Below are 21784 nucleotides of genomic sequence, written 5' to 3'. Positions count from 1 at the left end.
GGAGGCGGGAGAGGCTCCCGCCACCACTGCTTTGAGTGGCGCTCCCTGTGGGAGTGCACTGACCACCAGGGGCAGCTCCTGTGTTAAGCATCTGCCCCCTGGTGGTCAGTGTGCATCATAGCAACCGGTCATTCCCCTGTTTAATTTGCATATTAGCCTTTTATTATATAGGATAATATTTTTTTTCTAGCTTTATTCTAAGAATACAGTATATAACACATTAAAATATGTGTTAATCAACTATGTTACCAGTAAGGCTTCTGGTCAACAGTAGGCTATTTGTAGTTAAGTTTTAAGAGAGTCAAAGATTTTTGACTATATTGTTCAAGGGTCAATTGTATAATTTGTTTCAAAATCAAAAGCTAATCATTTGGGAGGAAAAATGTTTAAGACAATGGAGTTTTTCAGTGGAGGAACCCTCATCTCATAGTCCTGTATACTGGCCCCTCCCGGGAAGGGGACTGTCATGTACAAAGAGCATTTAATTAATTTATTTATTTCTTTACACATAACTGAAGTGATGTTACAGTACATAAGTTATTTACAACTGTGCAGTAATGTGTTGCAAAATAAATTATCTAGAAGGCAGCAAAAAGTACATTGTGAATGTGTATAAAACTGTACAGCGTTTACGGGTACACTTTTTATATGATTATTGGCTCTGTAGTGTTTCAAGTTATGTTCTCAGAAAGAGAAACAAAATGCCCAAGATTAAAGGAAAAAATATACAAACCACGTGGATTTGACTCCATTAAAAACACAACTGGAGAGTCCTGGCTCTGTGTCCCTCTGTGGCAGGCAGGTGGGCGGCGCAGCTGGCCCTCGCACAGCACAGCGTCCCAGCCCCAGTCTGAGGCCTGTGGCTGTCAGCAGCTCCATGGCAACAGGACAGCAGCAAGGATGGCACTCTCCCTGCCCTCCAACCTGAAGGTCATTGTTTGTGAGAAGTGGACGCCTTAATTTTATTTCCTTTAGTTGATCAGAATGGAACAAGAGATTTTTAAAAACGAAATCCATTCGGCAGCTCCTGAAATGCCCGTGCAGCTGGCTGGAAAACAGATCCCAAGGCTGCCGTGTCCGTGTCCCCGGGGTCTCCTTGTCCTCTCTTGGCAGCTGGTATAAAAGAGAAGTGCTCCAGGGGGGCAAAGTGCAGGGTTTTCCCTGGGTGTTCCCACCTGAGGGACAAGGTCTCCTTCCGCCACCTGGACTTGGCAGCAGTGCTGGGCTGACCCATGTGGCCCTTGCTTGTGTCCTGTGCAGTTGTCCTTGTGGTACATCAGGCTGGCAGAAGCACGAAGTCGTCATTGACGTCTACCATGGGCACATAGAAGGAGGGCACCTCATTCACACACAGGGACTTGTGCCCGGCCGGGTCCAGCTCCTGGACCTTCAGCTGCCACTCCATTCTCTGCACAGCATTGAGGGCTGCAGCCTCATGCTGCTGCCGCATCAGGAGACACGTCTGCATGGAAAGCATAGTAGGTGAGGGAAGTGGAAACAAGACCCTGACCCAGCCCCCAAGTACCCAATTAAGAGGACTGGGCCTGGGCCCCCACTGCCACTCCCCCTGCCGCAATACCCACTGGGAGGATGGGGTCGAGGGACCTGGGCCAAGCTCTGGCAGCAGGATGGCCTGCCCCTCTGAATGGCCCATAGCACCATCCCTGGTCTTCTCATCCTACCCTGTGAGTAGTCTGGCTGACCACATAAGGAGACTATCCCTGCTCTGTGTCCTCATTCTCCATGGATTTCACAACAGCATCTAATTAGAATTTGCAACTGATTTTCTTTTGTTTACAATTCTAATTTATGTGTGGTGATATTGATTTCATTTGCATTTATAGAAGTTGTGTCTTTTATTTATTTTTTTAAAAATATACTTTATTGCCCTGATCGGTTTGGCTCAGTGGATGGAGCGTCGACCTGCAGACTGAAGGGTCCCAGGTTCGATTCTGGTCAAGGGCATGTACCTTGGTTGAGGGCACATCCCCAGTGGGGGGTGTGCAGGAGGCGGCTGATTGATATTTCTCTCTCATTGATGTTTCTAACTCTCTATCCCTCTCCCTTCCTCTCTGTAAAAAGTCAATAAAATATATTAAAAAAATAAAATAAATAAATAAATCCATCAGTTTGTCCTGGCTCTGCTATATCCAAGCATCTGGGATTTGATTTTATTATAGAGAGGAAGGGAGAGGGATAGAGAGTTAGAAACATCGATGAGAGAGAAACATCGATCAGCTCCCTCCTGCACACTCCCTACTGGGGATGTTGCCCACAAGCAAGGTACATGCCCTTGACCAGAATCGAACCTGGGACCTTTCAGTCCACAGGCCAACGCTCTATCCACTGAGCCAAACAGGTTAGGGCAGAAGTTGTATCTTTTAAAAGTACACTTCATTTTTAAAAAGGGTTATCTAGGGTTTAGTATTAAAATGTTTAATCTTCGTGGGTATATTATTAAATGGATATTAAATTATATTAAATAGGTATAGTTAAAAACAAATAATGACCCACTGGATTACTGAAATGGGACATAACCAAATGTAGCACCTGTGGGTCCAGGGTTGGGCACATTTTGGGAACAAAGGGGATTTAAACATGGCAGGTAGTAAGTAGACCATACTTTGGATTAACAAAGTTTGACTCTGTTACAGTGACTGTACAGAAAAATAATCTTTTCTTAAGTGTGCACACAAATATTTGGGATGGAATATCACAATGTATAATTTGTTTTACAATAACTGTTCTTTTAAAAGTGTGTTGAGGGTGGGGGATAAAAATCCTCCATCTTTAGTCTTCTGGAAATAACCTCTGAGTGCTGCAACATGGAAGCCATGGCTCTGCATTGTCTTCATGTGTACACTGCAATGTGTCTGAACCTCAAGATAAACCCATTTCATAAGCAGCTCAGATACCTTCACAGGCTGGGCCATGTTTGCCTAATTTAAAATATTTTGTAGTAATTACATCTTCAGATGTTCCCATACTCCATTTAATCACAGAATTATCAATGGGCTTCTGGGTTTCTATTTTATTGGGTTGTTCCAATGAACTTTTTTTTTTTTTTTACATTTCCCCGAGTTTTAAATGACTCAAGGAGACTTGCTAGGTTAGGTGGCCAAAATATTGTGAAATTTGATAAATACTATTTACCCTACAAAACTACCAAATGACACGTCCCCAACTGCAGGAACTTGCAGGGGAAGCTAGCAGTGTGTCTTCTAAATAGGATCTAATTTATCTTGTGGCTCTGAAACAAATGGTCACACAACACATGGCCTCATGAAGGTGTGGCTGCTTCATCTTCATAAACTGACTACATTCTTCACTAATTTCTTTTTCTATCCACCTTTTTTCTTATTAGTTTGTAAGTTCTTTGGACCATTAAGGAAACTGGACATCTGTGGCATTTTTAATGTACAAAGTCTAATTTTAATGTGGTTAAAGATTATTTCTCTTTTTATTGGGAAATCTTCCCTGTGGCTCCCTTCAAGCTTGGCTGAGAGCAACGGTGTGACTGCACTGTCACCTGGAAGCTGGGCCTCACCTCAGCTGCACCTGCACCCACATCATGATGAGATGCTAAGACCTGAAATGCCACATGGGCTCACTGTTCTCTGCTCTGTGTTTTGTGTCTACCTCATGTGATACCTGTGTGCACTGCTATGGCATCATGGTCATGGGCCGTTGAGGTAAGGAGCACAGGTTAAGGCTGGAATCCTGGAAACACTGTCTTACTCTCCAAGTACAGGTAATACAGGGTTGGGAATGGGGGAGCTTGGGGCTCCCCTCCACCAACTCTGTAGCTCGCAGTGAGAAGAGCAGCAGGCACAGTCCACTCAGCCCTGCCTAATGGAGCTTCCTAGGGTGGTGCTGCCCTGTGTGTTAATTTTGTAACTGGCTCATTATTGTTGCTAAGTTTTACAGCTCGTTCTCATGAGTGACCCCATGCCCATGTGCAACTCTAGCAACTGAAGATGAGGATGTGCTTCTTACTTGCTAATCTTTCTATCTCCCACCCATCCTCTGGCCTGCTGCACTGGTCAGCACATCCAGAGCAGTGGTGATGGGTGTATGCTGTGGAGGGCTCAAGATGGGGTCCCACAGAGGTCTGACCGCCAGCTGGTGACAGGAGCTGCTCCCCGCATACCTGGACAGGAGGGAAGATACTCTAAGGAGGCAACATGGGGGTAGGGATACCCTGAAAGTATTTGCTGGGTTCAGAGAGTCTGAAACTGTCACCTCCAAACATGGGACCCAGCAGCAGCCTCCCCGCATCCCAGAAAACTCCTGGGGGCTCCCAGCCCAAGTAATGTTTGAGGGGAGTACAGTGCACTCACCTTCATGCGGTCGTACTTGTCATCTACATCCTGGAGCCAGGAGATGAACTGGCGGGCATTGAAACGATCTCTCACAGACTTGTTTTCGTCACCCTGGAGGAGAAATCAATCAAGTATGGGCGTTTGATAGAGGAACAATGGAGAAAGCAAACCTTCAGGGTGTTTCAAATCCTCCTTCCTAAGTGAAGAATGAAAGCTGTAGTCTCATTCCTGAATCCACATGCTGTCATCATGCTAAAAGACAAACCAGTATGACCCTTGGTCATCCTCCTCCCCATATAGCTTGCGTAATATGCCTGGGTGGATGCGGTCTGTGATGGAGCTGCCCTGGCGATGACTTGGTACTGTCCATGAGGGCTTTCTGCTTGTCTTTTACGATACCCATATAGGAAACAGAATTGGGAAGCCCTCAGATTCTGGCCTGCACTGTTTCTGGAGGCCACACACAGGCACATGGTAAAGCTGGTGATGGTATGTGTTTTAACTTCTGGTTGTAAACACTGGAAGTAATTTTTTTTTCTTCGTAAAGGGTGTTTGACAGGCCCGAAGTGGTTGAAGGCCAGCCTCCTGGTTTCACTCTGTAGGAGTACTACACCTTGAGGTCACCATTCTCAAGTACGGCAACATCTCTGCCTGCGATGGACTGCAGTTTACAAACAGGGATGCTTTAGGAAGGACCAGGAGATTTTTCTCCCTGGATGCTGGAGTGGATGGCGTGCTGAGAAGAACATGTGAAAATCTCTCAGCCACAGGTACATGAACAACGGACCACCTGGTGGCTGAGCCCAGGCTCCACACCAAACATATTTGCCGGGAAGAAGTGCACACTGAGGCCTTCTCTCTTGAACCTTCAGAAGGAATGTAGGAAATCCCTTGAAGATCACCAGATTCCTTTCCTTTTTTTGTTTTAGATGCAAACCTTTGAAGCACCTAACCCTGAAGTAATAATCACTTGATCCCCAACCAAGTATTTTGTTTTATAGTTTGTTGACATATGTTTTGTTTTAGAAAAAACTTGTCTCGATGCATAGTATGTTAAGTGGGGAAACTTTCAAACATATCCTTCAAGAATGTATGTTAAGTGAATGGAAAATCTTTAATGTACTAATTTTAAAAAATTTTAACTAAAACCATTAAACCCACTGTATGATACCACAGTCAAATCAGAAATGCTGCTCAGAACCCTAGGGGTCCATGTGATCCTGACACAGCAGGAGTTCATGCCAGCCAGGGTGCCAGGAGGTGCATCTGTCAGTAGGGCTCTTGGTGCCAAGGCCTGAACAGTGAAGGGGGGCAGCAGGAGAGGCCCAAGAAAACAACAGTATTCTGGGAAAGTCAACATGAGCGGGGCAAGAAGCAGAGGGCAGGCCCAGAATGATGCACACTGGGTTGTTTCTAAAAAAGTCAGTGGTTGCTAGGGAAGAGAATATATTGGGGAGTAAAACCCAGAGCAGACAGCCTCAGGAGGCCAGGCCTGAGTGCGGCAGGCAGTAGGAGGTAGGAGAAGCAGCCAGGCTTAAAGATGGACAATTGGGGACATGAGAGACCACTTTGCACAGTTTAAATTTTAACTGTGTCCATGGATGGGTAAGAGGCAGCTGAAATCTCCTGAAGCTTGGGGTTGCCAGCAGACAGAGCCACTTAATGGGACAGTTTTGCACCCCAGCAGATCAATGGGGGCAGGGGCACCCAAATGTTTAATGACAGGTCAGGTTTGGTGGGGGAAGCAAAGGGTATGACCACATGGGACAAATCTAACCCTGTGGGTAAGGGGAGCCAGGATGATCAGCTGGGGTGGATGAGGCAGGGCCTCTCTGGAGGACAGATGGGCATTGCTCTGGACTCTGCTGCCCAGCCTGAATCAGATCAGTAGGGAAGTTCTAACAGGACTCTGGGGAGTTGGAAGGGAACCACTGCTATGCTAAGAGCCATACCTCTTGGCCCTTGGCTACAGGGCCTGGCTGCCAATGTCACCATGCTAATGCAAGGCCATCATTATCCCCAGCATGATAGCCTCCTATGGGGGTCTTTGCTGCAGAGGCTATTTATGCAGCAGCTCTAGGTGCTGCTCATCCTAATCATGTGTATATTTTAGAGCAGTGGTTCTCAACCTTGGCTGCACATTAGAATCACCTGAATCTTTTTAAAATCCTTATTTCTGGGCCTCATCCTCCGGAAATTCTGTTTCATTGTTACTAATGTTGTGGCCCCACCCCATAACAAAGAAACAGAATTTCTGGAGGATGAGGCCCAGAAATCAGGATTTTAAAAAGATTCCCAGGTGATTCTAATGTACAGCCAAGGTTGAGAACCACTGTTTTAGAGGAAAGTTTAACTCTTCATGTGACTGAAACTAAGGCCCAGTCCAACCCAGTGACCTAAGAGCTTGTGTTTGTGAGAACCCTGGAATGGGGCCTCAAAGAGCCCATGCAGCATCTCATGACATCAGCATTACATGTACTGCTATCTGATCACCCCTGCCTCCCTTGTCCCGAGGACAGACCTGCTCACGTATTCAGAGTAGTTTGTGGGGGCACAGATCTTCTTAGGAGACAAGTGTGAGTGCACAACCTTGGCAACCACTGACCTGACTTTCCAGAGGCATGTTGTAGACCTCAGAGTCCAGCAGCATGGTGCAGGCACTAAATGGCACCGCCTGATTCGCGATGGTCCTCGCTGCCCGGCAGTGAACCCGCAGGATCTCCTGTTCACAGGAGACGATCAGTTTTTCCTGGAGGACAAAAACCATATGAGCCAATCCCAACATGGCCAGATATGTCCCAGGCTCACAGTCCCCCATGCAAGACCTCTTCTTACCCGTTCGATACTGTGCTGCAGGCGCAGCTTTCCCCTCACAGCCTCCTGCTGCTTGAACAGCTCCTTCAGGGGCTCCGCCAAGGAGGGAGGGGGTGCAATCTATAGTCACAAAGAGTGAGAGGGAGGGGGGTTAGTGGAAGCTGGGAACCTGCACCAACAATAGTGACTAAGTCTGACCTGAAGACACACCTATGGTCCCACAAAATGTAGGCACACTAGGGAATTTCCTGGAAACAATTAGATGCTCATACACGAGAGCAGGCAAATGAACAATGGCACAGACCCTGGCCCAGAAAGGAGCACTATGCAGCTATGAAAAAGAATGAAGGGGAATGAGTTCCAGAGATGGTGTGAAGTGTAAAAAGCAAAGTACAGAGTGTCTACACTGCTACCCTTCATGCAAGAAAGTAGAGATCAAGAACACATATGCTGTGTTGTTTGTGCAGAAAAAATATGACAAAGACAGAAGAAGAGCAAATGGGGCAGAGGAGAGGAGGAGGATGTCCCCCAAATAAACTCTAACACCAAATGGGATGCAGGCGCCAACATGGAACACATGCAACAACAGAGCCTGACAATCCTGCTGGGGGTCAGAGTGGGGAAGTGAGGGGCCTGGATTACTTTGGAAAAGATATCATTAGGCGAAAGACCAGAAGAACCACCATAAATGCCATCTAACCAGTGCAGGCATTTCATGGATGGGCCAGCACTTGTGAAATGAGACATGTATACTGGGAGTGAACAGGCCAATAAACACCTTGCAGTAAGAAGAACCGAGTCTCTCTCTTAAAGAAGGAAGATGCGAGCACATGACGAAGTCAAGATTTCAATGTAGACCAGATAGAGGGATGCAGAGTAACACACCTCACCTGGCTATGTCACTCAGGACAGTGACCACATCCTGCACCCAGGATGTGGTTTCTAAGCACCATTCCCACTAGAAGGAACCACGTGCCTAATGACAGGACTCAGCTGGAACATCTTTTGAGGCTGTAAAGTGAGAGCATGCTCAGAAAGATGGAGCAACCTAAAGGAGCTCCTAATGGCTAAGGCTGGAACAATTTGCACACAAAATAAGTAATGGTGATTCATGTTGGATTACAGGAGCATTCCAATCAATAGACATAGAGAGAGGGAAGTAGACAATAATCATTAGGCCAACACCACAGGACTGACTGCTGCAGATAAGATTCATTAAGGAGACTAAAATAGGCACAAGCTCGAGGATAATAGGCCTTAAGAGTTTCACAGTACCTTCCCCAAGATATTTATCATCTAAAAAGGGAAAGACAGCAATTCGCCACAATGCGACTGCTGACACCAAGAACAAGACATAACACACCAAGACCTCACGTCACATCTGTGCAGTCTCACTAAAAACATGTCCCTCCATCCAGGTGTGGACATTAGACCAAACATCTAATCAATATTCCTCAAAAAGGTCATCAAACTGTGCCTTTCAAGGAAGACAAGGAGTGAATGACCAACCATAGCCCTAGAGACCCAGGAGGAGATGCATCCGAGCCCAGTGAGGGCACAACATATACTCCGTGCTTTCAACTCTGTCAGTCTAAAATAAGCTCAAAATAAGACATTAGAACATCTAGCTGGTCTCTTCAATGGCACACCTCGCTTAACAGGCTCTGCTCCATCCCCTCTGCCTCAAAGGACCCAGCCCCATGGGGTCTTGGTGTGCCTTTTTCTTCTGACTCTACTGGGCCACCCATAGGTGGTACCAGGAGGGAAGACACAAACACAGTGGCGCATCTAGGTGTAAGCCTTTCCTGTTTTCAGGTTTTAGTATTTCTAAGGCACCACCATTTCTGGATCCTCAAGAAAAAGCACCAAGACCTGGTGCCACAGCTGCTGGAACAAGGTCTCAAGCCTCTGGCCTGGTGAGAAATCCAGGAAAGCTTGACCGCTGTTGCCCTCACTCAACAGCCTGGGTGCTCAATTATGTGGTAACAGGAAGTAAAACAGAGCTTTCTTCTAAAAAGGCATGAATCCAGTAGAAGTAGAGATGTATAGACCACTGACAGGGTGAACCCTGGGTAGTAGGAGTATAATGACATCTACTATTTTATTTTCTAAACTTTGTCATGGTACTCTTTTATTTTGGTAACTAAAATTTAAACAATAAAACAACAAAAAAGACTCACCAAACAACACATCTTAGGCCAGAATTTTCAGAATCTAGTGACCCAGATGAAGGCAGACAGCTGGTCCTCCCAGGCCCGACAAGGGCAAGGTTGCCTCAGTCTCCCCTCCCTAGAACAGCTCGGGGTTAGTGTACCAGGAGAAGGGAGTGTTATGCTAATGACATCCCACTGGGTTCAAAACTAGCCATGCTCCCTGGGAACAAAGTGCTGGGCTGGACAGGAAGGGTGGTGGCCCTGGTAGTTGGGCCCCCATGCCTCAGCCACTGAACCTGATACTCAGAGCCACTCATCCTCATGCAGAAGATGCTGGGTGTCAATCCTGGTTAGCTGAGCCTACTGCCTGATGGAGAGCCAGCATAGATACTGACTTTTGGAACGTGAAGATCTGACAGTAGAACACGTATACCCAACATGACCCTCCTTTGGGACAGGAAGTTCCCTCTGGGGAATCCTGACCAGTATCCTTTCAACAGCTGTGACTGAGGCTCATTCTGGGCCTAATAGGCAAATCAAACCGAAGCCCTGGCTTTTCTTCAAAGGGGTGGAATGGTCTAAGAAATGAAGCAAGTCAACTGCACACTGTGTGAACAGGTAACCCCTGGGAGCACATTAGGCTGGAGTCCTGGAAAGCCAGGAAAGTTGTGGCTGAGCAGAGGGCAGAGATCTGTCTCCACTATAAAAGGATCTCTTTGCCTGCTGTGCAGAGAACAGACCCCAATGGGCAAGGAGGAAGCAGGAGCTGGCCTAGGTGAGAGAGTGGAGTGGGACAAGCAGTGACATGGGAGGTGCTGGCCTGCAGAACCCCATATAGATGAATTTGCTCATGGCATGAGGATAAGAGTGAAGGATGACGTGCAAAGCGGGGATTAAATGTGTCATATCTGTACAGACCAAGAGTCATCAGGTTGAGGTGGAGGGTGAGCCATCGACGGATGAAAACGACTGAAAGAAAATGGAGGATCCAAGCTGGTTTGGTTCAGTGGATAGATCATTGGCCTATGGACTGACGGGTCCCATTTGATTCCAATCAAGGGAACATGCCCAGGTTGCAGGCTCAATCCCCAGTAGGAGGCATGCAGGAGGCAGCCGACAAATGATTTTCTCTCACCATTGATGTTACCCTCCATCTTCCTTCCTCTCTTAAATCAATAAAAATATATTTAAAAAAGAAAGAAAATAGAGGCCCTGGGTACAGTGCAGAGACAGGTGGGTGCTGAGGACAGACTCGCTTGGGTAGAGAAGCCTGGAAGCCCAATGAAGGGTGTGCTTTGAGCAGGTGACAAAGGTGCCAGGGTCACTTAGGGCTCCAGTGGGAGGAGAACTGAGGCCTGACCTCAGGTCAGTAACATGGAACCGCTGGGAACCAGGATAAGAGGTGTAGAGGAGTTCAAGGGTGACGGGCTGGGGTTGGAGCCAGGCTATACATCCCCGTGGAGGCCTTTAGCTGTTAAAACAATTTGAGAAAACTCTTTTGCTCTTGGCTGCTTGAAGATTGACTGCCATAATGAATGACACAGTTAACTATCTGGACCAGTAAGTTCATGAGCCAACAGGTTACTTCAACAGAAACAAATGGTCATTGATGTCCTTCACCCTGGGAAGGCAACAGTACCTTAGACAAATTCAGAGAAAACTAGCCAAAATGTGTAAAACACACCAAATGTCATCTTTGTATTTGGATTCAGAACCCATTTTGGTATGACAGCTGCTTTGGTATGATTTATGATTCCTTGGATTATGCAAAAAAAAAACAACAGACTTGTATAAGAAGACCTCAAGAAAAACAGAAAGAAATGCAAAAACGGGAATGATGAAAGTCAGGCAGGAACTGCAAAGGCCAATGCTGGTGCTATTAAAAGTGAACTGGAGAGTGGAATCTTCAGTGACTATCTGTGGTGATTGTGTAGATTTTTCATAAGAGGACTAATAAATTAAGAACTTTTATGTGGAAAAAGGGGGGGGGAGTTTAAAGGAGGCACTGAGATACAGAAAGGGGGAATGCTGTGCAGGTGTGCCTGACATGGAGGTGGGGGTCTTGGTCAGCAAAACATTGGGGAGACTAGGGACTGAGCAGCACCAGGATTGGCTCTAGTTGGAGATATGCAGAGTGCGGCCACAGCAGTGGGTGACAGACAAGAGGGTGTGAGCATGGACCCAAGGGCACTCAATGCCTGCACTGGATGGGGAGATGACATAGGAAAAATGATGAATGACAAAGAGGAAACTGGATCTCCTGACCCAGAGGGATTGTATCAATATGGACATCCATGTTGGAGGGTGGTCCCCAGGATGGCACACCTACTCCAAGCTCTGGCATCCCAACAGTTTGGCATTTGCATTTAGACATATAGCAAACAGGGTCCTGACCCATTGACTGGCACCCTTGGGGTCTGGGGCTCCACCTTGGCACTCACCACTGGGATGTGCAGCTTGCTGAGCGGTTTGCCATCTAGGAGGTAGGAGCCTGTATAGGTGACGTACTCAGCGTAGCACTGGGGTGCCTGTGGGGTGATGTAGCAGAGGATCTTTCGCTTTTCCTCGATCTTCTTCCTGATCTGTAAGTATTCAAAGTACGGGTTGGATCTGTCACTGTGGTAGGGCTCTATATCATCCAGCTTTATGGCATCGACGATGGCAGCCAGTGTCTGCTGGATCACCTCCCGTGTCTGCTGTGTGGACGTGTTCATTTGCTGCTGCAGCTGCTGGCTGGAACGCTGAAAGCGGCGTTTGCGTGGGTGCTGGGCCTGGGGGTCCTCCTCTTCAGAGCATCGACCCTTTGCTCTGGGGGTAGGGGCAGGGGCAGGTTCTTTCTCGGAAGGAGGCGAGCTCTGCTTGTTCTGGTTGGCCAACATCTGAGCCCGGTTCCTGGTCATGCGCTGGGGGATCTCCTCCACTTTGGGGGCTTTTGGGGCTTCGGCTGTGGGTCTGGGTTCTGGTTCTGTAGTTTCAGTCTGGACGCTTCCTGAAGGCCCCTCAAGCCCAGCACTGTCATGGGGGCCAGCCCCGTTCACCACCTGTGCCTGTGCAGGGCTGTCCCCAGAGGGCTCAGGTGTGCTGTGGGATGCTGCCAAGGGGTCTGGGCCCTCTACCTCCTCGTCTCCACTACCTAGTGGATGCTGCTCTGGGGGTGCTGGTGTGAGCCCCAGGCTGGAGTCGGAGGCCTCAGGGGCCCTCCCCTCTGACACAGCCTCGGCTTCCACCGTGGTTTCCAGAACAATGTCTGGCTTTGGCCCCTCTGAGGGCAAGGGCTCAGGCTCAGGCTCAGCAGGGAGCCGGGTAGTTGCCTGATCAGGAGATAGCACGAGCTGTTCCTCAGCAGCTGATGCAGCCACATCCCCACCATTCAGGACCACAGGGGCCCCTGCAGGGGTACTTTCTGGAGGAACAAGAGGACTCTCTTCTACAGGTTCTGTTTCGACATCAGAAGCATCTTTAGTTTGCAGAGGAAGCTCTGGCAGTGAGAAGGGCCCCAGGTCCAGGTCGTCCTCAGAGTTGGGGAAAGCATCGGGCCAGGGCACTGGATCAACCTGTCCCAGGGCAGAGAGACTGTGGCCATTTTCCAAGAAGGTATTTTCCAGAGAACCCAGAGCCTCCACCTGAGTCACGGTGGTCACACACGCAGGCTCCGGGGGCACATCAGGGGCCGCTTCAGGAAGCGACTTGCAGTTACTAAAGAAGGACTCCAGCCTGGAGGAAGAGGCGAAAGGGGCTGATTCTTCTGCAGTGGAAATGGCGGCTGGGATTGCTTCTGCAGAGGCATCTTTAACTTCCTCAAGTCCTGGCTCAGGGATGGGCAGAGGATATGGGACAGGGGAGACTGGGTAAGAGGGCTCTGTGGTGCTGAAGGGCCCAGGTGCAGCAGCGTGGAGGGACTCGGCAGGACAGAAATGTTTTGGGGACTCTGAGAATCTCTGTGGAGACTTAAGCATAAGGTCCGATCCCATGGGCCAGCTGACAGGGTTTTCAGGGGCACTCCCAATTAGGCTAGAAGAGAGGCCCTGCTCCGAGGTAGCAGGATGAGCCCACTCAACTGGCTCCTCTGTGATTACCGTGCTGAAGGGGCCCTCATCCAGGGGCTCCAGGTAGCTGGGCTCTGGGGGGATGATGGCAGCGGTGGCCTGCTGGTCCTCTGTGGCATCCAAGGGAATGCCCAAGTCAGGGGGAAGGGTCCCCTCCATGGATGGGGCCAACAGCTCATCTCTGTGTGAAGTGGGGGACTTTGCTTGTAAACCAGAGAAGGCACCCTCTGGAGAGGGGGTGGTGGTGACCACGGCTGTGGGTGGGCAGTGCAGAGTGTCCACCTTGGGAGAGGGGATGCCATAGTCTGGGGAGTAGTATGCCGGAGACAAGCAGGCAAACTTCTCCGAAGGACCTGGGGGCAGGGGCACAAGGGCCTTATCCTCCAAGTGCTGCCCTGGTGAGTCGTAACTGGATGTGGTAGGGACACTCTGCTGTCTGAACAGCTTGTCTCCAATGCTGAATTCTTCTTCAGGAGTCCTCCTGATATCAACAGAGACTGAGCGATAAAGGTTTGTGCACAGAGGCCTTGTAGGCGTCTGGCTTGGGGTTTCTGAAATCCCACTCCCTGCAACAGAGAATCTATCAAAGAAAGAGGGGGAGCAAGCGCTGGCAGCTGTGCTGGAGACCGGCGGGGGATCTGTGCAGTCAAATATGAGGTCAGCATAGTCATCAGCACTGCAGGATGGGGTCCTGGGCGTGTGCATTGCCTCCTCATAGCTGGGGCCAGACACCACAGATGCGGGGGTGGGCACCCCAGTGGGCCGGTTCTGATCAGGCCTGGGAGAAGCAGGCAAGACCTCTTTCATATGAGGTCCTGCCAACCAGTCTCTGGAGTCCACAGCTGGTCCTGGGTGGGGCTTATTCTCAGGGACTGGTGGAACAGGAGCCAACTCCTTGAGCTTTTTGTCTTTAAGGGCAGGGTCCAGTCCCAGTGGCTTCTTTGGAGGGATATCCAGACTCTTCTTGCGCATGTCCTCACCTGGCTTCATCCTCTCCTTGAGCTTAGGGTCTCCAGACCTGTGCCTCATCTTCTCCATCTGTTTCATTCTTTCTTTGTGCCGTTTGTGGCGTTCTTCAATCTCCAGATCTTTCTGGGAAAGCATTCTCTCGAAGCTGGTCATCATTAGATCGCCATCTCCCAGAAGCTTCTCTCTGGGCCTGACATCTTTCTTGCCTGAGTCTTTAGACTGTGGTAACTTATCATTTCCGTTGCTGATCTTTACAGAGTCACCTTTTTCTTTATCTAAAGTTTCCTTGAATTTATCCTTTAGTTTGGTCTCACTGAGTTTCAGGCTTTCATCCTTGGATTTATCTTTAAAGGAACTTAGAGGACTGTCCTTGTCTTTGACTGCAGGTTTGTGCTCATCCTTGTGATGTCTCAGGAGCCCTTCACCGTGCTTGTCCCTGTGTCTCTCCTTCTCATCTCTCCACTTCTCTCGGTGCTTCTCTCGTCTCTTCCTCTCTTTTAGGATACTGATTGCACTAGATCCATAAGGCTTTAGTTCCTTTTCTATTTTCTTGGAAGGTTCTCTTTCAGAATCATTTTTATCTTTCTTTTCTGTAGAAAACAATTCAATGGTTTTATCTAATTCATCTTCTATGTCAGTTTTTGTACTGTAAGAAATACCATAAGCATCAGCATCCAAGAAATCCTTTTCATACTGGCTGGAGTCCTTTCTGCTGCCAATATCCTTGTAATCATCATTCTTTTCTTTTTTTTCAGACTTTTCTTTTTTGCCCCTCTCTCGATCATGGCTTTTCTTGGATGAGGATGAAGAGTGCCTATGCCTTTCTTTCTCCTTCAGCTTCTCCTGTGGGCAATTCTCCTTGACCCTCTCCTCCAGAGGCTCTGTGAAAGACACCTCCAGGAGAGCACTCAGGCCTGGGTCCTGCCCTCGGTCCGTGAAGCTGTCAGAGGACACCTCACTAATCTTGTCATTAGAATCTTCTCTGTATTCATGCAGAGCTTCTTCCTCCAGCTTTTCCAGGAGGCTCTTCTCCACCTCAGCGCTTTTCGACACCTTCCTCTCTCTGCAGTGCTCCTTGTCTGGCCTCTCCCTGTGCCTGCTCTTGGCCTTGTCTTCTGCAGAGGGCTTCTTCTCCACCTTCTCAGAGGGCTTCTGTTTGTTTTTCTTTTCCTGAATAGAATCAACTGAAGTTCGGTCTTTCCTGTCCTTATATTTTTCTGTCGACTCTTTATCCTTTTTCTCTTTGTGCTTTTCAAAGACTTTTTCTTTCTTGTCTTTCGCCCCTTCTGTGGTTCCTTTTTCCTTTTTCTTTTCTTTAAGTTCTTTCTCTTTCTGCTTCTCTAAGTGCTGCCTGTCAACAGAGTGCTTCCGGTGTCTGTCTGAGGGGTATGGTTCCCTCCCATCATCTTTTTCCTGGAGGCTGTCTGCCCTCTGCATTTCACTGGACTCTCCAATTTTGAATCCACTTGCTGTATAATCATCTTTTTCATCTTCACTTTCATCTGTGAATATATCAGCAATATACCAGCTTTTCTCTTTGCCCTTTTTCTCATCTTTTTTTTCAGAGAAGTCGTCTGAGATGATTCCAGGGAAACTCTTCTCCTTTTTTTCTTTAATTTGGTCAAGAGATGTTTTTCTTTCTTTGTCTTTGCTATGTATATCTTTATGTTTTTCTTTAGTATCTTTTTTCTCTTTAAAACATTTATCAAATTCTTTGTCCTTCTGACATTTTTCAAGGATAGACTTTTCACTTTTATCTTTGTCACTGGACTTATCTTTATATTTTTCTAATTTTATTTTTTCCTTCTTCTCCTTCTCAAGGCCATCTTTCTTCTCCTTCTCTCTCACTGAATGATGCCTTTCCCAAGGCTCCAGACTCTTCCCAAAGTCACAGTCAGACCTGTCCTTGAATACACTTTCACAACTATACTCCTTCAGGTCCTCCCTGTACGCCTCCTCGGCCTTCACTCTGCTATCTTTCCGCTCTTTGGTGACCTCAAGAGGGTCCTTCCTGTCCCTGCAGATGTCGCTCAGATCCCTGTCCTTTCTGTCTCGCCCGCATTCAGCAGACTCTCTCCTTTTTTTGTCCTTTTCTGAAAGATAGCTGGGGATATTTTTATGCTTTTCAATTGGGTCTTTTCTCTTCTCAGAGTTTTTATCCAGGTAGTCCCTGTCTTTCTTTCTAAAGAAAGCATCTTTGTCGCTCCGTTTTTCACTGTAGTCTCGCTTCTCCCGGCTTTTGTTTTCCCGCTTCTTCTCCTTACTGTCCTCTTTCACCGTTTCCAAGATCAGCCTGGCCACAGAGTCATTTTTAATGTCCCTATAGTCTGTCACTGGAGAATCCCAACTATCTTCTCCTTTGAAATCAAAGGATGAATCAGACAAGTCAGAAAACCACCTATCTTGCTGATCATCAGAAAGGCTAAATTTGGTGTCTTCATTCTCCAGAAATTGACTTTTGTTACAATATTCATCAAAAGCAGAATCATCCCTGTAAATTTTTTCTTTTTTGGGCTTTTCTTTATCTTCTTTGAAAGTCTTTTCCTTCTCTTTTGAAATTTTGTCCTCTTTAAAATCATTCTTTTTCTCTAATTTTGAGGGCCTGTCCTTGGACTTTTTCTTTCTTTCCTCTTTGTACAGTCTCAGTTTTTCCTCTTTTGGAGACTTTTCCTTCACTACTTTCTCCTTTTCTGCTTTATTTGAACGGTCTTTCTCTTCTCGGAAAGACCTGCTGACGTCTTTGTTTGTGTCTTTGATTCTTTTGAGTGACTTTTCATCTTTGGAGATCTTTATTATGTCATCTTTAAAGAGCCATTCTTTTTCTTCTGACTTCATTTTGCTAAGCTTCTCTTCTTTCTTAAAGTGATCTCTATCATGCTTTAATACTTTTAACTTGTTTTCAGTGGAAATGTCATTGTCTAAAAGTATAGCTTTGTCCGACCTTTGCTTGGAGTCCTCATATTCATAAGTGAAACTTTTCAATTTGAGTTCCTGACTAACTGAACACAGCCCTTTCTCCTTGTTTTTGTGTTTGTGTTTTGTTTTATGTTTCTTGACCACTTTTCCCTCCTTGTCTAGTTTGGGAATGGCGCCGTCCACACTGGGGTGGAAGGAGCTCTTCTTCTCTGACAGAGTGCTCTGTAGGCTGCCACGTTTCCTGTGCTCCTGCCTCTTCCTCAGCGGCTTCAGTGACTCCACACTGGAGCCCTCAGAGGAGCAGTCAGACTCACTGGTCAGTCTTGTTCTTGTGGAGTCTGATAAGGAACTGACCTCTGACCAGGCAGGAGAAGAAATGGTTTTCCAATTGTCTGTCCGCCAGTGCTTGGTATGCTGGTCTGTGTGGCTGGGGTTATGCTTCTGGGTGGCAGAGCTCCCATGAGATGAAGTGGAGGAAGCAGACAGGGAGCTGAACAGGGAGGGGTCCTTCAGCACCAGCGGGGACTCCTTAAGGCAGCCAGAGCTCCCCACCGAGTCCCCATCGTCCTCACCACTCTCTGAGGACTCGCTCTCTGACTCGGAGGAACAGAATTTGTCACTCCTTTTCCCAAACCGCACTTCTTTGCCTTTTGTTTCTTTCTTTCGCTTCTTTTTCACTTTATTTTTTTCCTTCTGCTGCTTAGAATTAGAAGGTTCCCGAGTTTTATTACTGGGCAAAATTGTGTGTGCAGAGAGTCTCAGCTTCTCTCCTGTCCCCACAGAGACTCCGATGTCCTCCTCATCTGATGTGTCTGACAAGATGCGGTGAGCCGCTTTCTTTGGTGCAATCGTGTTATTTTTAGTGTAACTTTTCACTTCCATTTTGGGTATAGAAATAAAACTATTTGATTTAGTCTCTTTCCTGTAATCCTTTTTCAGTAAATGTTTGTCATCCACTGGAGGGACTCTGTCCTGCTCGTCATCCTCATCAAACTCATACTCATCCTTGACAGGGGTCACAATTTTCTGGGGCTCTGGATTCTTAGCCTTGTGCTTTAGTCCTTTTTCAAACTCAGAGTCTGTGTTATTTCCATCAACTGAACTAGAAGGTGCAAATGATGGGGCGTCTTCCTCCTCTGAGCTCTCTGTTGGAAATAAGGAGAAAGATCTCAGAGGCAGATTCAAAACACCTGCAGACATGGATGAGGGAAAGCTGTCTCAGAGAAGACTTAGAGAAAGGCCTCCCCAAGCACTTGGTCACCCCTAGGATGAGAGTCCTGGAAACCCCACAGAAAAGCACTTCACTTGAGTTAGTGAAATCTGAGGCCAACTATGGGCTGAAGGAAACCAAAGAGAGGTTTGTGAGAGGTTGGTATCTTAGGATAAGCTTGCAGGCTTTTTAGTATTGAAACCCCAGGTCCCCAGTCCAGAATTTCCTGTAAGTGCCAGGTGTCTAGGAGGTTGGAACCTGATGTGCTGATCTGCAGATGAAAGCCAACATTGCCTGTTATCACAGCAGTACTGAGAGGTTTATACCCCGTAGTGTCACACACCCATGACCCCCACCCTGCACATAACCTGATGCCCAGCCACTGACCAGTTGAGCTCTCCTCACTGGATGTGTAGGTGCCCTTGCCCAACAGGAGGTTCACCATGGTCGGGGAGTTGGCCACCTTCAGCGGTGTCTCGCCCTTTCGGTTGCTCTGCTGAGGATTTCCTCCATACCGCAGCAGCAGTTTCACCACCTACAAGACAGTAGCAGGTGCTTGAGGATGTGTTCTGAGAAACACTGACTGTATGATAGTAACCGTGTAAAACTGTAACTTGTTCAGAGAACCTTGAGCTTAACCAGGGAACAACCCAAGGCAGAGGGCCAGAAGTTGGTGTGCACAACCCTTTCTGGTGGGGTCTCTAGACCTGTGCCTCTTCCACAGGAAGGACCCTAACAGAATCCTGGCACCCCTCCCAGGCTCTCTTGCACATAGAACAGTTCCAACTCCCATACAAGACCTCTTCACTCATGACGAGTCGACCACTTTACTGGAATCTTCTCACATAAGATTTCCTCTCCTACCAATGTGATGAGCTCACCATCCAACAGGGTCCAGTGATCATGAAAGGGTTCTAGTAGTTTAGGGGAAGTTTCTTATTGGAGGGGTGTTTACAGAGAGAGGAAACAAAGACCAAGCTTCTGCAAGCTTGTTTATTTTATGTTTTCATTAGAAAATAAGATAATCTCTTCAGTGCTTTATTTTATATGGGTAAGGATGGTCAGAAACACTCATGGTGATCTTTTAACAGCTCTGTTCAACTGTTTATTGTCAGCAACCTGGGCTGATTATATGCCCATGACAGCTGATTCAATGAACTGAAGTACAAATATTAAGTTCAATCTCAACTTTAGTCCAGTCTGAGATAAGAGCATGAGAAGAATCTTTAAAAAGGATAGAACTCTTGTTACTCAAATACTCTATTTTCACTCAGTAGTTACAATTTCTACTGCTCCATCAGGACAGTCTCCTATTGCTGCTCTAACAAATCACCACCACCTTCATCTTACAATTTTGGAGGTCAAAAGTCCAAAATTAGTCCCCCTGATCCAGCTGATGTGTGGTATTGGCTCTTTCCTTTCCATGCATATAGGGTTCCTGGCAGTGAGGGGGACTCTGGTTCCATGTCCATGTTATCTACCAGCTGAAGGCCATTCCACTGCCGGAGGCCATTGCATTCCTTTGCCATGGCCCCTGACTCTAAGGCCAGCAGTGCAGTTCAGGTCTCCCTCAAGTCCTCCTCCCTCCTGCCTCTGCTTGCAACTCTGAACAGCCAGGAAAGGATCTCTGTTGTCAGGACCCTTGAAGGCCACTGGGCCAGCCTAGATAATCCACGATCATCTCCTATCTCATGGTCTTTCACTTTTTTCCATCTGCAGCCCCCTTACCATGTGAGGTCACATGTCACAGGTTCCAGGATCAGGATGGGGATATCTTTTGGGGCCATTATTGTGCCTCTCCCACCATGACTCCACACTCTTTGGCATTTTCCACAATAGAAAGATTCAAAATGACAATTTAAAAAATAGAGAGATTTCAAATGACGACTCCCTTCCTCTCTACTTCCTCACCTACCAGCTCACAGCCAGCTTCATGTCACCCACATCTGCCCACTCCTCCAGGTATTTTTAGCAAATCACATACATTTCATTTACTTCTTCAGTATATTTCTCTAAAAGGTTTCTTTAAAATCAAGAAACTATAATGCCATTATCTTAACTAAAAAGTTAACTATAATTCCTAACATCAAATATATAATCAGTGTTCAGATTTCTCTATTTGTCTCAGAGATCTTTTAACTCAGAGTGCCCTCCCAATCTCTCTCTCCACTGCCACGACTTGTCAAATTATGTTCATCACACTCTTGATGCTACTGGTTCCCTGGTATCTGCCAAAAGTGACCAGGCAGAGCTGTCATAAGGAGCATTTCTGATCTACTGGTGTCATCATCCTCACCCTGCAGGGGCCTCGTCAAGATGGCTCAGGTAATGACTGCAGCAAGACTTCATCTTTGTGACTGCCCTGCTTTCTGATAGCACAAGATGCACCGGGCACATCATGTACTAGTATATCTCTTGCTTCAGACCTGGAGGCAGTCATTTCCCCAAGGAAGCCTAGTCCTCTCAGGGGAAACCGTGCACTGGGGTACTCACTGTTGTTGGACTGGCTACACCCCTCAGTATCACATCAGTCAAGGCCTTCCCTAGTTTAGTAGGACCATAGGGACAAGGACAGGGTCCAGCAGCAATCCCCAGGATCCCCCCCTTCCTATCGGTATGATGGTCACCTATTAAAATCCAACTACACCTGTGTGGCCAGAGCAGGGCCCTGTCCCACACAATGCAGACAGTACTGATTGTTGGAACTGTGAGAGGCCATCCAAGTGCTGATCCAGGATGAGAAAGCTGGGCTGGTCAGAAAGGACAGCTCTGGTGAGGGATAAAGACTAACTTCTCAGTTACCCAGCAAACATGAAGGACAGCGAAGACAGAGAGGCAGGAGCTACAGAACGATGTGGGAGTCAGACAAGAGACCTACCTTGTAGTGCCCATTGTTGGCAGCATCATGCAGGGGCGTGTCGTCATCCAGACCTTTGGTATTCACCTCTGCACCCGCAGCCAGCAGCTGCTTGGCAACATCGTAGTAGCCTCGGTTACATGCCTCATGCAGTGCTGTCCAGCCTGGAAACAGACACTTAGGACATATGTTATTTAATCCTCAGGAATGTCATTCCTGTCTCAAAGCAGCACTCCAAGGAAGCTGATGACAAGAAAGAGCCCTGGAGGGCGTTGCTCTGCACTGAAAGGCTAGAGATCCAGGGAAACCCTGAATGCTTTTTACTGTGGTGCCTCTTATATGCTGAGGGATATTTGGCTTGTTAACCGTACAGATTAACCACCTGCAGGGTTAATCTTTTTTTTTTCTTAATATATTTTATTGATCTTTTACAGAGAGGAAGGGAGAAGGATAGAGAGTCGGAAACATTGATGAGAGAGAAACATCAATCAGCTGCG

The 21784-nt window shown here is 47.3% G+C and overlaps 1 protein-coding gene across 8 annotated transcripts in view; it reads right to left on the bottom strand.

The window, feature by feature from the left end:
- Window positions 1–469: 469 nt before the first annotated feature.
- ANKRD11 (ankyrin repeat domain 11) overlaps window positions 470–21784 on the bottom strand; it is a 220659-nt gene continuing 199344 nt past the window's right edge. For 7 of the 8 annotated variants that reach the window (XM_015562954.1, XM_006762181.2, XM_006762179.2 and 4 more), the window contains 7 exons: window positions 21309–21451; window positions 18818–18965; window positions 11731–18365; window positions 7158–7256; window positions 6928–7071; window positions 4341–4433; window positions 470–1462 (listed from right to left, as the gene is read on the bottom strand). In XM_015562954.1, the coding sequence (XP_015418440.1) occupies window positions 1277–1462; window positions 4341–4433; window positions 6928–7071; window positions 7158–7256; window positions 11731–18365; window positions 18818–18965; window positions 21309–21451 (7448 nt within the window). In that variant the 3' untranslated portion in view covers window positions 470–1276. Of the gene's footprint in view, window positions 1463–3034; window positions 4151–4340; window positions 4434–6927; window positions 7072–7157; window positions 7257–11730; window positions 18366–18817; window positions 18966–21308; window positions 21452–21784 lie in introns of those variants that run through there. The other variant, XM_006762180.2, reaches the window with a different exon arrangement.

Source organism: Myotis davidii, unplaced genomic scaffold (genome assembly GCF_000327345.1).
Source record: "Myotis davidii unplaced genomic scaffold, ASM32734v1 scaffold77, whole genome shotgun sequence".
NCBI classification, from domain to species: Eukaryota; Metazoa; Chordata; class Mammalia; order Chiroptera; family Vespertilionidae; genus Myotis; species Myotis davidii.
Note: the sequence above shows the minus strand (reverse complement) of the source record. Positions and strands in the feature narration are given on the sequence as shown.